This window comes from Garra rufa, chromosome 10 (assembly GCF_049309525.1).
Source record: "Garra rufa chromosome 10, GarRuf1.0, whole genome shotgun sequence".
Classification (NCBI taxonomy): domain Eukaryota; kingdom Metazoa; phylum Chordata; class Actinopteri; order Cypriniformes; family Cyprinidae; genus Garra; species Garra rufa.
The window spans coordinates 42,968,218-42,983,856 of NC_133370.1; the positions used below are offsets into that span (position 1 = coordinate 42,968,218).

Consider the following 15,639-nt stretch of genomic DNA (forward strand, 5'->3'; position numbering starts at 1 on the left):
GGAGCCAGAGTCTGTGCAGTACTGATTCATTTGTAGCCAGAGTCTGTGCAGTAGTGATTTATTTGGAGCCAGAGTCTGTGCAGTAGTGATTCATTTGGAGCCAGAGTCTGTGCAGTAGTGATTCATTTGGAGCCAGAGTCTGTGCAGTAGTGATTTATTTGGAGCCAGAGTCTGTGCAGTAGTGATTCATTTGGAGCCAGAGTCTGTGCAGTACTGATTCATTTGGAGCCAGAGTCTGTGCAGTACTGATTCATTTGGAGCCAGAGTCTGTGCAGTACTGATTCATTTGGAGCCAGAGTCTGTGCAGTACTGATTCATTTGGAGCCAGAGTCTGTGCAGTACTGATTCATTTGGAGCCAGAGTCTGTGCAGTACTGATTCATTTGGAGCCAGAGTCTGTGCAGTACTGATTCATTTGGAGCCAGAGTCTGTGCAGTAGTGATTCATTTGGAGCCAGAGTCTGTGCAGTAGTGATTTATTTGGAGCCAGAGTCTGTGCAGTAGTGATTCATTTGGAGCCAGAGTCTGTGCAGTAGTGATTTATTTGGTGCCAGAGTCTGTGCAGTAGTGATTCATTTGGAGCCAGAGTCTGTGCAGTAGTGATTCATTTGGAGCCAGAGTCTGTGCAGTAGTGATTCATTTGGAGCCAGAGTCTGTGCAGTACTGATTCATTTGGAGCCAGAGTCTGTGCAGTAGTGATTTATTTGGAGTCAGAGTCTGTGCAGTACTGATTCATTTGGAGCCAGAGTCTGTGCAGTACTGATTCATTTGGAGCCAGAGTCTGTGCAGTACTGATTCATTTGGAGCCAGAGTCTGTGCAGTAGTGATTCATTTGGAGCCAGAGTCTGTGCAGTAGAGACTCATTTGGAGCCAGAGTCTGTGCAGTACTGATTCATTTGGAGCCAGAGTCTGTGCAGTACTGATTCATTTGGAGCCAGAGTCTGTGCAGTACTGATTCATTTGGAGCCAGTGTCTGTGCAGTACTGATTCATTTGGAGCCAGAGTCTGTGCAGTACTGATTCATTTGGAGCCAGAGTCTGTGCAGTAGTGATTTATTTGGAGTCAGAGTCTGTGCAGTACTGATTCATTTGGAGCCAGAGTCTGTGCAGTACTGATTCATTTGGAGCCAGAGTCTGTGCAGTACTGATTCATTTGGAGCCAGAGTCTGTGCAGTAGTGATTCATTTGGAGCCAGAGTTTGTGCAGTAGTGATTCATTTGGAGCCAGAGTCTGTGCAGTAGAGACTCATTTGGAGTCAGAGTCTGTGCAGTACTGATTCATTTGGAGCCAGAGTCTGTGCAGTACTGATTCATTTGGAGCCAGAGTCTGTGCAGTACTGATTCATTTGGAGCCAGTGTCTGTGCAGTACTGATTCATTTGGAGCCAGAGTCTGTGCAGTAGTGATTCATTTGGAGCCAGAGTCTGTGCAGTACTGATTCATTTGGAGCCAGAGTCTGTGCAGTAGTGATTCATTTGGAGCCAGAGTCTGTGCAGTACTGATTCATTTGGAGCCAGAGTCTGTGCAGTAGTGATTCATTTGGAGCCAGAGTCTGTGCAGTACTGATTCATTTGGAGCCAGAGTCTGTGCAGTAGTGATTCATTTGGAGCCAGAGTCTGTGCAGTACTGATTCATTTGGAGCCAGAGTCTGTGCAGTAGTGATTTATTTGGAGTCAGAGTCTGTGCAGTACTGATTCATTTGGAGCCAGAGTCTGTGCAGTACTGATTCATTTGGAGCCAGAGTCTGTGCAGTACTGATTCATTTGGAGCCAGAGTCTGTGCAGTAGTGATTCATTTGGAGCCAGAGTCTGTGCAGTACTGATTCATTTGGAGCCAGAGTCTGTGCAGTAGTGATTTATTTGGAGTCAGAGTCTGTGCAGTACTGATTCATTTGGAGCCAGAGTCTGTGCAGTACTGATTCATTTGGAGCCAGAGTCTGTGCAGTAGTGATTTATTTGGAGTCAGAGTCTGTGCAGTACTGATTCATTTGGAGCCAGAGTCTGTGCAGTAGTGATTCATTTAGAGCCAGAGTCTGTGCAGTACTGATTCATTTGGAGCCAGAGTCTGTGCAGTAGTGATTTATTTGGAGTCAGAGTCTGTGCAGTACTGATTCATTTGGAGCCAGAGTCTGTGCAGTAGTGATTCATTTGGAGCCAGAGTCTGTGCAGTAGTGATTCATTTGGAGCCAGAGTCTGTGCAGTACTGATTCATTTGGAGCCAGAGTCTGTGCAGTAGTGATTTATTTGGAGTCAGAGTCTGTGCAGTACTGATTCATTTGGAGCCAGAGTCTGTGCAGTACTGATTCATTTGGAGCCAGAGTCTGTGCAGTAGTGATTCATTTGGAGCCAGAGTCTGTGCAGTAGTGATTCATTTGTAGCCAGAGTCTGTGCAGTACTGATTCATTTGGAGCCAGAGTCTGTGCAGTACTGATTCATTTGGAGCCAGAGTCTGTGCAGTAGTGATTCATTTGGAGCCAGAGTCTGTGCAGTACTGATTCATTTGGAGCCAGAGTCTGTGCAATAGTGATTCATTTGGAGCCAGAGTCTGTGCAGTAGTGATTCATTTGGAGCCAGAGTCTGTGCAGTACTGATTCATTTGGAGCCAGAGTCTGTGCAGTACTGATTCATTTGGAGCCAGAGTCTGTGCAGTACTGATTCATTTGGAGCCAGAGTCTGTGCAGTAGTGATTCATTTGGAGCCAGAGTCTGTGCAGTAGTGATTCATTTGTAGCCAGAGTCTGTGCAGTACTGATTCATTTGGAGCCAGAGTCTGTGCAGTACTGATTCATTTGGAGCCAGAGTCTGTGCAGTAGTGATTCATTTGGAGCCAGAGTCTGTGCAGTAGTGATTCATTTGGAGCCAGAGTCTGTGCAGTAGTGATTCATTTGGAGCCAGAGTCTGTGCAGTACTGATTCATTTGGAGCCAGAGTCTGTGCAGTACTGATTCATTTGGAGCCAGAGTCTGTGCAGTAGTGATTCATTTGGAGCCAGAGTCTGTGCAGTACTGATTCATTTGGAGCCAGAGTCTGTGCAGTAGTGATTTATTTGGAGTCAGAGTCTGTGCAGTAGTGATTCATTTGGAGCCAGAGTCTGTGCAGTACTGATTCATTTGGAGCCAGAGTCTGTGTAGTAGTGGCCGCGTATCTGAAGCCATTTTAAAATAGTTGATACATATATAAAATTGTCCAAAAATTGACCTTATCGTCCAGCCCTAGTTACAATATCACACAAGGAGGTTTGTTTCGATTTTGCAATTTCATTTGCATCAGCAATGACTTCGATGCGCATCAGAAATCAGATTTGTCAAAACGCTGTCACATCCTTTTAAAATCTCTAGGCCATGTCCTCCTCTAAAAGCCTGGGAAATTCAGATTTCACATCACCGCTGTCATATTCATTCCCCAGGCACCTCTGACAGAATGGAGCTGCCACAAGGTGTTTGTTATCTAACGTAGCAGTCTAAGAAGAGCGGCTTTGGTAAACAACAAGATCCGACCTCAAGATCCCGAGAGTCATGGGAGAAAGACAGGTGCTCAGGAGAAGGCCTGATTTTAATTACGATGCATTCTCCTACTTGACTTCTGTGGTCTAGATAAGCTCGCGGGGTGCTTGTTTTGAACCTGCTGCCTCTTTCTTCATTCCCAGCGTCAGGTAACACATCCAGGACAATTACGATGTCGCTTTTCCCAGGCCGGAGGGAAAACGGGCGAGTAGAGTGGCACGTGCATTACTAGGCAACCCTTGGGCGTGTGTCCTTGAGCTTCTTAAAACCCTTGAAATAGAGGCAGGATACATCCACCACAGACTGCTGTATAATCACATTAATCCCTCGTTCTTATGCAGAGTTTCAGGGGGGTTTACTTTGAACTTTATAATGGCCAATATCATTTGTTTTCTCAGATGTGTTTGCGTAATTAAGCTGCAGTTATTCAAAAGCAGCTCTCCAGAAACACCCACTAAAGAGGAGCACTTTAGTGTTAGATAACATTTGTGTGTTTGTGGATTTTCTGGGACTTTGAAAGTGCCTTTAAAGTGTCACGGTCAGATTTGTTTTTGATCTTACTGCAAACATAATCGAATGCTCATATACTGTTGTGGTCAAAAGTTTACATACGCTTAGCAGAATCTGCGAAATCCTAATTATTTTAACAAAAAAGAGGCATCGTACAAAATGCATGCTAGTTTTTAAATTTGTTCTGTCCTGAATCTGATATTTTACATAAAAGATGTTTACATAGTCCACAAGACATAACAGCTGAATGTATAAAAATTACCCTGATCAAAAGTTTTCATACGCTTGATTCTTAATAGTGTGTGCCATTACCTAGATGATACATGACTTTTTTGTTTTGTGATGTTGTTCATGAGTCTTTTGTTTGCCCTGAACAGTTAAACTGCCCACTGTTCTTGAGAAAAACTATCCAGGTCCAGCAAATGCTTTGGTTATCTATCTTTTCACACAGAGGACAACTCATATGCTGTTTTTACTATTACAACTATTACTAAACGTTCAAAAGGTCACTGATGCTCCAAATAGAAACATGATGCATCAAGGGAGTAAACAACTTTTGAATAGGATAGAGAAGTGTCATTTTTTTCTTGTTTTGTTTAAATAGCATGTTTTTTCATTTAGTACTGCTTTTCAAAAACTATATAAGATACTTACATGTTTCCCAGAAGACAAAATAAAGTACAATTTACCCTGATCTTCAATACATTATTAACTTAACAATACATTGTTATTAACTAACACTAAAACTATTAAGCTTGTTTTTGTGAAATAAAATAAAATAAATATTATATAAATATTACATTCAATTTAAACTTAAAATCTTAAAAAAAATCAATAAAAATAAATGAAAGCTATATATATATATATATATACACACACACACACACACACACACACACACACACACACTCATATGCACATATAAGTATACATAACATATATATACACATACATAACAAACAAAAATATTTCAGAAGTCTGTCAAAAAAAAAAGAAAAATAACAAACTGAGACAACTAAATAAATTCTTTATTCACACATAATAAAATTAAAAGTTAATGTATTGTATGGCCTCCTTTGGCCGTCATAAAAGCTTGCATTCTTGCTGCCACTGTTTTAATGTATTTTTCCACAGTCTCTGTTGTTATTGACTGTAATTGTGCATCTGAATAAATAATGAAATGCTTTTCTATTTTTTTCTGCCTTTCTTGTAAAACAGTACATTTGAAAATTCATGGATAATACCAATAATTATGTTTTAGCAATAGAAACATTACTGTGACTAAAGAGCTTACACATACTGGTGGATTAACTATTACAGAAACATAAAAAAATGATTTTTGGTAATTACCAATACTGTTAGATTAGGGCAGCTATGACATACAGTCAAGCCCAAAATTATTCATACCCTTGGCAAATTACTTTTATTCAACCAGCAAGGTTTTTTTTTTTTTTTTTTTTTACCGGAAATGACACAGTCTTCTCCCAAAAGATAATAAGACAATGTACAAGAGGCATCATTGTGGAAAAAAATATATATATTTCTCAGCTTTTATTTACATTTAAACAAAATTATTTATACCCTTTGCAAACTGTCACAGTCTATGGGAAAATCCAAAGTTCTATACCATTCCAAATAGTGTAAAGCATCCTAATTACCCTGATTCATTGGGAACAGCTGTTTTAATCAACTCAATAGGTGAAAAACAGAAGCTCTCTGCTGTTGGTTTGGTGGACAGTCATGGCTAAGACAAAGGAGCTCACTGAGGACCTGCGGATGCGTATTGTGACTGCTCACAAGTCAGGAAAGGGCTATAGACGTTTTTCCTGAACACGGAAGTAAGTCCGACTCTCAACTGAAAGAATGCTTTACATTTCCGGTCTGCATTGTTTCTAGTCAAATTAGGGTATATTCTGAGCTAATAAACTAATGTTAAACCTATTAAAATGTTTTTAAAAAGCACATGGCTCCATAGCGCCATCACTTGGCAATGTCGCAATGACCGTCATTTGTCAGTGCCTCACTTTAATGAGTGTGTAGATGACACGAAGCAGCGGACGTTAGCTACATTAAAAACAGATGGACGCTATTTGAATGGGTTCCTATGGAAACCGGAACAGAAAAGCATTCAATCTGACGTTAGAATTCGTAATGGCGGCGCTCATCGTTTACTCAGGAAAAAGGTCTATAAGACCATATCTAAATGTTGTGAAGTTCCAGTGGCTACAGTGCAAAGTATTATTAAAAAATACAAGACGTTCCGCACTGTGAGGATGTGGTCGGAAAAAGTGACACCTGTGCTGAGAGGTAAAATAGAATCTAATGATCACCACCAAGGCCATCCTGATGAATCTGGGCTCTGCTGGTGGCAACATCTCAAGGCAGACAGTCCAACGGACACTGCACACCACTGGGTTCCACGGACACAGACCAAGGAAGACACCACTTCTCCAGATAAGGCACACAAAAGCCCGCTTGGCCTTTGCAAATGCTCATCTGGGCAAAGAAGAAGACTTCTGGTCTTCTGTTTTATGGTCAGATGAAGCAAAAATTGAATTGTTTGGCCAAAATGATGTAGCCTTCATTTGGTGTAAAAAAGGAGAAGCCTTCAACCCTAAGAACACCATCCCCACTGTCAAACATGGTGATGGGAACCTAATGTTTTGGGGCTGTTTTTCAGCCGGTGGACCAGGGAACCTAATCACAGTAAATGGCACCATGAAAAAGGAGCAATACATCAAAATTCTCAACAACAACATCAGGCAGTCTGCAGAGAAACTTGGGCACCAGTGGATATTTCAGCACGACAACGACCCAAAACACACAGCAAAAGTAGTGAAGAAATGGTTATCAGACAAAAACATTAACGTTTTTCAGTCAGAGTCCTGACTTAAATCCATGTGAGAATCTGTGGAGGGAGCTAAAGATCAGGGTGATGGCAAGGAGACCCTCCAACCTGAAAGAGTTGGAGCTCATCGCTAAAGATGAATGGGCAAAAATACCAGTGGAGACATGCAAAAAGCTGGTCAGCAATTATAGAAAGCGTTTGACTGCTGTAATAGCCAATGAAGGCTTTTCTATTGATTATTGAGAAGGGTATGAATAATTTTGGACATGCCACTTTTTGTTCAAATGTAAATAAAAGATGAGTAATAATTTTTTCCACAATGATGCCTCTTGTACATCGTCCTATTATCTTCTAGGAGACGTCTGTGTCATTTAAAAAAAAAAAAAAAAAAAAAAAACTGGCTGGTTGAATAAAAGTAACTTTAAGTCAGAATTTGCCAGGGGTATGAATAATTTCGGGGTTGACTGTACATACATACATTGAGTGATTGGATCAAAAAATAGTTTGGATGTGAATATAAAATGTGTCATTTCCTTGTTTACCAGTTATGAAGCTCCAATGAATGTTCCCTAAAGATAAAATCCCATGAAGGTCTGGTTTGAGTGTGTGTGTCAGCATTTGGCTGATGTCTGTGCTGTGTTTGGCTCATCTGCAGCTCTGCTCACATGCCGGCCTGATGAGTTCCAGTGCGGAGACGGATCCTGCATCCACGGCATCAAGCAGTGCAACAAAATACACGACTGCCTCGACAAAAGCGATGAGGCTGGCTGTGTCAATGGTACGTCTTGGCGTGTGTGTGTTCTTCTTGCAAAAGCCTTGTGTGCTGCTTATTCAGCAGGGTGAAATGTATCCCAGAGATCAAATTGGTTCCGCCCTTTTAATACGACACCCTTCAAAGTTTAATGAGTGCAGACCTGTCTGTCCATAGCAGAAGCGTGTCCTACTCAAAGAGGGATGTGTCTAAGCGGTAATAAGCTTTCATGTGTGAAAATAAATTGGCCAGTGCTTTTGAAAGTGGCTTTTATATGGAAGACGTGCACAGACTTCATCTGTTAAAGCTCCAGTCTGTATCTGTGCACTAAAGACCTCTGAGTAGTTGTGCTTATGTGGGAGGAAAGCAAGCTAAATTGAAATGAACTTAGCAAATCAGCTGCCATCTGTTCTGTAAGCATCTTTTGCTTTTCTTTTTCCCCTTTCATGCTTTAGCCACAAAGTGTGAAGGACCTCTGAAGTTCCTCTGCAGGAATGGGGAATGCATTGACGGCAGCAAGGTGTGTGACAACGTGAAGGACTGCAAGGATCGGTCGGATGAACCCAAGAAAGAGTGCAGTAAGAAAACTATTTGTTGACATACAAATGTAAAGCACTACCAAATGAACGTATAAAATTAAAGTTTAGTTTAGATTATTTGATCTTGGAAGAGTTGATTAGAAATATTTGCGCTCAGTTCTCATCTGAGAATATTTTTAATTAGTAACGATAAAGTATGCTTCAATGTTGCCGTGAATAATTTACATGTGCATACAGTCGAATTGCACATTTTTCCCATGAAAATAATTCATTTATGTCTTAAAATGGGTCAAATATAACTCTACAACTCATTTGTCACATGATCCTTCAGAAATCATTCTAATATGTTGACTTGCTGTTCAAGAAACATTTATTATTATTATTATTATCAATATTTTAAAAAGTTGAGTTCATTTTTCAGGACTCTTTAATGAATAGAAAGATACAAAGATCAGTATCTGAAATAAATTACAAATTATAAATTTGAAATCTTTGAAATCACAAGAATAAATTACATTTTAAAATATATTCAAATAGAAAACAGTTATTTTAAATATTAACAATATTTCAAAATGTTACTGTTCTTGCTCTACTTTGGATTAAATAAATGCAGGCTTAGTGAGCAGAAAAGACTTCTTTAAAAAACATTAAAATTTCTGAAACTTTTGACTGGTAGCGTACTGCAATGATAAAATTTTATCTTTAAAAAATTATATATATATATATGGTTTTATAAATGCTTCTCTTTACTGATGAAATGCTGAAAATGGTCCACAAAAATGTTGGAAATTATACAAATGCAAAAATAAAGTGATCCCTGCGCATGTTGTAAGCGACATGCAGAAATAGAGCAACATTTTTTGCTCCACACACAGTGTAAAAACCACAAATATCTCATTTTGAATTTATAGAGTCAAGCTTTTTTATTTTCTCTCCGAATGATTTTTATTTCTGTCTGTATGAACCAGTTGAAATATTAAGAGATCTTCTGCAAAATCTCATTTATTATTGCTCATACTTAGTGTTAGGGATTTGAAACCAGACATAAATAATATATCAAATCATGTTGTTTATTGAGAACAGCTATATTAAAGGGATAGCTCACCCAAAAGTGAATTCTGTCATTAATTACTCACCCTCATGTCGTTCCAAATCCATAAGACCTTCGTTCATCTTCGGAACACAAATTAAGATATTTTTAATGAAATTTGAGAGCTTTCTGACCTAGACAGTAACACCACTGACATGTTCAAGGCCAATAAAGGTAGTAAAGACATTGATCAGTGGTTCAAACGTAATGTTATGAAGCTATGAGAATATTTTTTGTGCGCAAAGAAAACAAAGATAATAACTTTAATCAACAGTTTCACACAGACTATTTTAACAATGCCCTTACTACGTTTCTGGGCCAGAAAGCTTTCAGATCCCTGTTGAAAAAAAAAACTAAAACCAGCCTAAGCTGATTGGCTGGTTTTAGCTGGTCAACCAGCCTGGTTTTAGCTGGTCATAGCTGGTCAGCTGGCTGATTTTAGAGGGGTTTTGGCCACTTTCCCAGCCTGGCCAGGCTGGTCTGTCTGGTTTTAGCTGGTCAGGCTGGGAAACCAGCTAAGACCAGCTACTTCCAGCTTAAACCAGCTAAAACCAGCCAATCAGCCTAGGCTGGTTTTAGCTGTTTTTTTCACCAGAGATATAATAAAAAATATCTTAATTTGTGTTCTGAAGATGAATGAAGGTCTTACGGGTTTGAAACGACATGAGGGTGAGTAATTAATGAAAAAATTTTGGCCAAGTAAGAAAAGAAAAAAAAATTCTGCGAATACATAGCAACATGCTATAAAAGCCAGAATCAAATAGGTTACGTAGGAAGTTGCTGGAGCACCACTGAAAGTGCATCGTAATTTATATGGCAGAGAAAACAAGATTTTTTTATTCATTCCCACTCACATATATCCCCGCACTAACTGGGTCAGAGCTGACGGATCACCATCTTCTCAAAAAAACCATTAGCATCAAAGAGGAATGAAGACCTGCTGTGGTTGTTCTCAAGGCCTGAGTGTGTGTGTTTTCTCACCAAACCTGCACCCTGCACTCTTCCCTCAAATGCCATGTTCACCCACGTGCCGTAATAACCACCGTCTCCAGAGAAAAAACTCATAACTCTGTCTTAATGCCCTCAGAGTCTTCACCTTTAATCCAGAATCCTCTGCTTGCTCGTTTGACATATGGCTGGCTCCGAGCGACGCGGCCCTGCCCCAAATTGTTCACTTCCATGGATATTGTCAGGATGCCAGCACCTACTAATGAACGCAGAGAGCTGGAGAGAACACCTGGTCCTTGTGAGAGAGCGCAGAAGAAAGAGAAAGCACATTGTTGCTCATTTCTGGCCCACACTTCCGTCTCCATTTTGCCTCATTAAATTATTGTCTGCAGAATAGTCAATATGTCTCGCTGTTCACTCAAGCTTTCAGACACAATATGTTCCTGGGATTCAACGGCAAACAAAGCAACGCTAATTTCAACACAACGAGTGGTTCAGTGCCTGAAAGTTTCAACCTCGTCTCGACTCTTTCTCTATAACATCACTCACACTCACGTGTGTTTTTAAAACAGACTCTTGGGAATGTAGATGAGGCCTGAAGATGGTAATTGTGTTTGGCTGTTATTGCTCTAATATAGACAGCCACTCTCACTCACGTAGATGAAGAATTTTATTTTCTTTGCCAGACGAAAAGAAAAAGCTAATGGCTATTTTTTTCCAATACAAGGAAGCCACAACAGTATTAAACAAGTGGAGCAAATTGAAGTGATACAAAATAATTGCTGACAACATCGAAATGTGTCTAAATTATATTTGTACTGCACCTACTTAGCCCTAACTATTTTTACTAACAGCATGCCTCAGTTGTTGTTATTATAACTTGATGTAATCATATATCACTGCAATTCATAAAGTGAATGAAATTATCTGGTCCATCATCCCATGTGAAAAGAAGTACTTCTGAAAAATAAGTGGAAATAAGAAGTATGGAAACAAACTAAATGGAATGCTCTCTGACACTCAAATGCATGTTATTTACAATTGCATGAAAATGTAGTTTAAATTGATAGAAAATTTGTGTTTTTTCTCACAGTTGAAGTCAAAAGTTTACATACACCTTGCAGAATCTGCAAGATGTTAATTATTTTACCAAAATAAGAGGGATTTTTTTATTTAGTACTGACCTGAATAAGATATTTCACATTAAAGACATTTATATATAGTCCACAAAAGAAATTAATAGTTGAATTTATAAAAATGACCCCATTCAAAAGTTTACATAGACTTGATTCTTGTGCTGTTACCTGAATGATCCACAGCTGTGTTTTTTTGTTTAATGATTTTTGTTGTTCATGAGTCCCTTGTTTGTCTGGAACAGTTAAACTGCCTGCTGTATGTCAGAAAAATCTTTCAGGTCCCACAAATTCTTTGGTTTTTCAGCATTTTTGTGTATTTAAACCCTTTCCAACGATGACTGTATGATTTTGAGATCCATCTTTTCACACTGAGGACAACTGAGGGACTCATAGGCAACTATTACAGAAGTGTTTAAACGCTCACTGATGCTATAGAAGGAACAATTATGCATTAAGAGGCAGGGGTGTAAACTTTTGAACAGAATGAACGTGTACATTTTTCTTATTTTGCCTAAATATCAGATTTTTTTAGTACTGTATTGTACTTCAGAAGCTACAGAAGATACATGTTTCCCAGAAGACAAAATAAGTTAAGTTTACCCTGATTTTCAAATTCAAAAGGTTTTTACCCCCTGGCTCTTCATGCATCTATTGTAAACATCAAGTGTGCATTAAATTAATATTTACATTGTCCAAAATGTCATTTAGAGCATCTTCAAATTTTGGGGAGATAGTGTATCTTTCCAAATTTACATTTTAAATCGTCTCTTCTCTCCTTTGTAGGTTTGAATGAATGTTTGCTTAACAATGGAGGCTGCTCACACATCTGTGTGGATCGCCCCATCGGATACGAGTGCCAGTGTCCTGCTGGCTATAAGCTCCTGGACAAGAGGACATGTGGAGGTCAGGCTTGGCTCAGTTCTGAGATGATTTTGACAGTAAAAGTAAAGCTGATTTAATTGAATTTCGAAACGAAAGAACGTAGGCATTCGCCTTACAGGCTCTCGTGTTTATGTACTAAACAGCTGAATCAAAACACATGGATAACACCTATGACTTAGGTATTAAACTAAGATCTCCCAGTAATGACTACATTTAAATTAGGTATGTGTAGTGCATTCTGGGCTTGATGTGCACGATGTGCCCTTGATCAATAGCAGGTCATGACAGACTGTCTTGTTCTATATATATTGTACGATGTAGCCATAGTATTCATCCTTCTTGAGTGAGTGAGCATGTTTGTTTACTTCACAGATATCGATGAGTGTGAGAATCCTGATGCCTGCAGTCAGATCTGCATTAATCTGAAAGGGGATTTCAAGTGTGAATGTCACCCAGGATATGAAATGGACCCCGTAAGCAAGACCTGCAAAGCTGAGGGTAAGGCATTCCTATAGTAAAACAGATGTTTATCAAAGCTGCAAGCAGCGTTGAAAGAGCCCTTGCACCTGGGCTCACCGCTTCCCGGTGGCTTTAGGAAAACAGCGAACAGTGTTTCTGTATTGTCATTTATATGTGCCAAACTTTCTGCTGCCAGATGGTGGAGCTATGACTATAACTGGATATTGTCATGTAGATGTCTTCAGGCTTTCAATAGACATATGAGTTTGGTTCAAATTGAACATGGTATGTTTAAGTTAGTGCAAAGTATGATGTATCATGTCGCCAACAGGTGGTGCTATGATTAAATTTGAATATTGGCCTTTAGATGTTGTCAGGCCAGGATTTTACCAAACATGAAGTTTGGTGCAGATTGGACATTGTATGTTTGGTTAGTGTAAAACAAGTCATTTCCTGTTGCCAACAGGTGGCATTATGATTATAACAGAATATTGTCCTTCAGATGTGTTCAGGCCAGGCCAGGTGTGAAGTTTGAGGCAGATCAGATATTTTGAGTTACAACAACTTCTATTTCCATGGCAAAACATCAAACTTTGTCATGCTGCCATGGACACACTCTTTAACGAAAACCCAAGGTCTTTGCAATTTAACAACATGAAGGCTTTCAGATTAGACTGACCAAATATAATGTTGATATCATTAAATCTCTAGGAGGAATGCGTTACAGCGTAATATATGTCACTTCCTGTTGCTAGCAGTTGGCGCTATGACTATAACTGAATATGGACATGTAGATGTCTTCAGGTCAGGACTGTTATCACACATGTGAAGTTTGGGGCAGATCAGACGTTGTATGCCTCCAACGAAAACTCTAGACCTTCGCAAATGTAATATTACATGGGCCTTTAGATTAGACTGACCAAATTTGTTGTTGATCTGAATAAATCTCTAGAAGGAGTTCGTTAAAATACAACTCCTGAAATGGCAAAAACTTGCAAAGTTTGCAGAGATAATTAAAAATAACCAACTTCCTGTTGGGTTTCAGATTTTGCTCCAAGAGACTTTTTTGTGGGTATTGGTGTGTTACATATGTGTTCCAATTTCCGTACATGTACATGAAATGTAGTGGGAGGGGCACTTCATTGAATGTGTTATGGTTTCCAACCCCAACCTTTCCTATCGATTAAAAAAAATCAATATTTTCAATTGAGAAATCATGCTGACCACGTTCATTCTGAACCATTTTAGCTTTCAGTTTGGTTGTTCATGCTTCTGGTCATCTTATATTAGATTACATTGTAGGATATGCGCTCTTGAAGTCATTTTTAAATATTTTCCCGGCACGTTTCATTCAGCTACTCCAGACATTCCAATTAGATCTTATCACATGACTGACTGCTACTTCCTGTGCCCTCCATGGCTCATCAGCCTTCAAGTAGAAGACCTCTGAAAAATAGCACAAGGACATGCTCCCTGAGGCCCTCAGACATACAGAGATGTAGCAGGAAAAATGTAATGTTTAAGAAGGATAAAGATAAGTGAATCCTTCCCACAGAGGACAATTGCGTCTCAGTCTCTAAATGGAGTTATTGTGATCTTTATACAGTATATGCACTCAATATACGTCATATATAAAGTGTAGAGATGTTACTCTCTCTGTAAACAGCTTTGCAGAGCTGCTACTTCTGACTCATTGGATTAATTGAACTCTCTATTGGTTATTTTTTTTCTATTAAATAAATATTTATTTAATATTTAGTATTTTTAAGTACCAAATTATATTTATGGGAATAGTTATGTTTATAAAAGTTATAAAGAAAGGGGGCATGCCACTGATGCCTAAGGCTACTAACATAACACTAATCAGGAGGGACATCCCATTAACCAAGCTAAGAACATAGCTATCCTTAGAAGGCTATGTTGCAGTGAGTCAAAGCAGCATGCAGGGCCCAGGGGGACTGCCCACTTAAAACCCCCTAGGTAGGGGGCAGCCCACCCCTATTACCTGACTAAGCTTAAGGGGTAAAGGTAAGTAGACCATCTACTCAAAACCATAACAGGGGAGATAGCTAGAAAAGGGCTCAGGGGGCTGCCTACTTGAAAAACCCTGAAAAGGGGGGCAGCCTGGACCACTGTGAGAGTACTTGAAAAAAGCTCACGTCACATGGGAGAGATTGGACTTTCAGTCACTGGATCGGAGGAAGCATCAAGAAGTGTTTATAACACAGTTTAGAACCAGAAAGCTTCTCATCCAACGTGTTCCTGAGATCCACTCTCTTCCTCTTAGTGCTCGCCACCTCTGCGCTACTCTTCTGAACGTGCCTGTGATCCTCAGATCGAGACAGACCAGCCACCTCAGAGGTTTTTGAAGATGACATGAGACAACTTTTTCAACCACAGCCTCAAAGGAAGTGCCAAAAAGCCCAGAAAAATGAAAGCAGAGCTTTAAGAAGAAAGGTTTTCTCCTTCCTCCTGATACCCGCAAGATTTAACCATAAATGCTTTCCATAGCCACCATTGCTGCCATCAAATGCCCAGTTGCAGCATCAGTCTGTTTATTGGCACAAAAGGCCAAGTCTGTGGTGGAAAGGCCAAGCAGTTCCTCGACTGCTTCGGGGGACAACCATTGCCCTCATCTAGATCTCTAATCAAGTCAGCTTTGTAAGCTTGTAACACAGCCATTGTGTGGAAGGCTTCACTTGCTTCACCTGATGTCACATACACCCTGCCATTCAGATGCGAGATGATCTGAAACGGATGGCAGAGCAGAAGTCTTCAAAGATGAAATATCATGAAAATCTGAGTTTTTCGGTATTTAAGAGCTATAATCGGGCCCCTGGTGCATCTACCATCCCAGAAAACATTAAAAGAACAACCCAGTAATTTTTTTAGTAAGCCTTTCTCTGCAAGCTTGTGAAAAAACGAGCCGCTCAGATTCTGCTGCCCCCATGCCGTAGAAAGGGTAACTTTTTTTATGATAT

At 39.6% G+C, this 15,639-nt stretch overlaps 1 protein-coding gene across 1 annotated transcript in view; it reads left to right on the plus strand.

The window, feature by feature from the left end:
• The window catches only part of LOC141344591 (low-density lipoprotein receptor-like), a 170,382-nt gene that overhangs the window by 126,267 nt on the left and 28,476 nt on the right, over positions 1 to 15,639 (plus strand). Inside the window, exons 9-12 of the mRNA XM_073849466.1 lie at positions 7,509 to 7,631; positions 8,060 to 8,182; positions 12,101 to 12,220; positions 12,572 to 12,697. Of these exons, the coding sequence (XP_073705567.1) occupies positions 7,509 to 7,631; positions 8,060 to 8,182; positions 12,101 to 12,220; positions 12,572 to 12,697 (492 nt within the window). The remainder of the gene's footprint in view (positions 1 to 7,508; positions 7,632 to 8,059; positions 8,183 to 12,100; positions 12,221 to 12,571; positions 12,698 to 15,639) is intronic.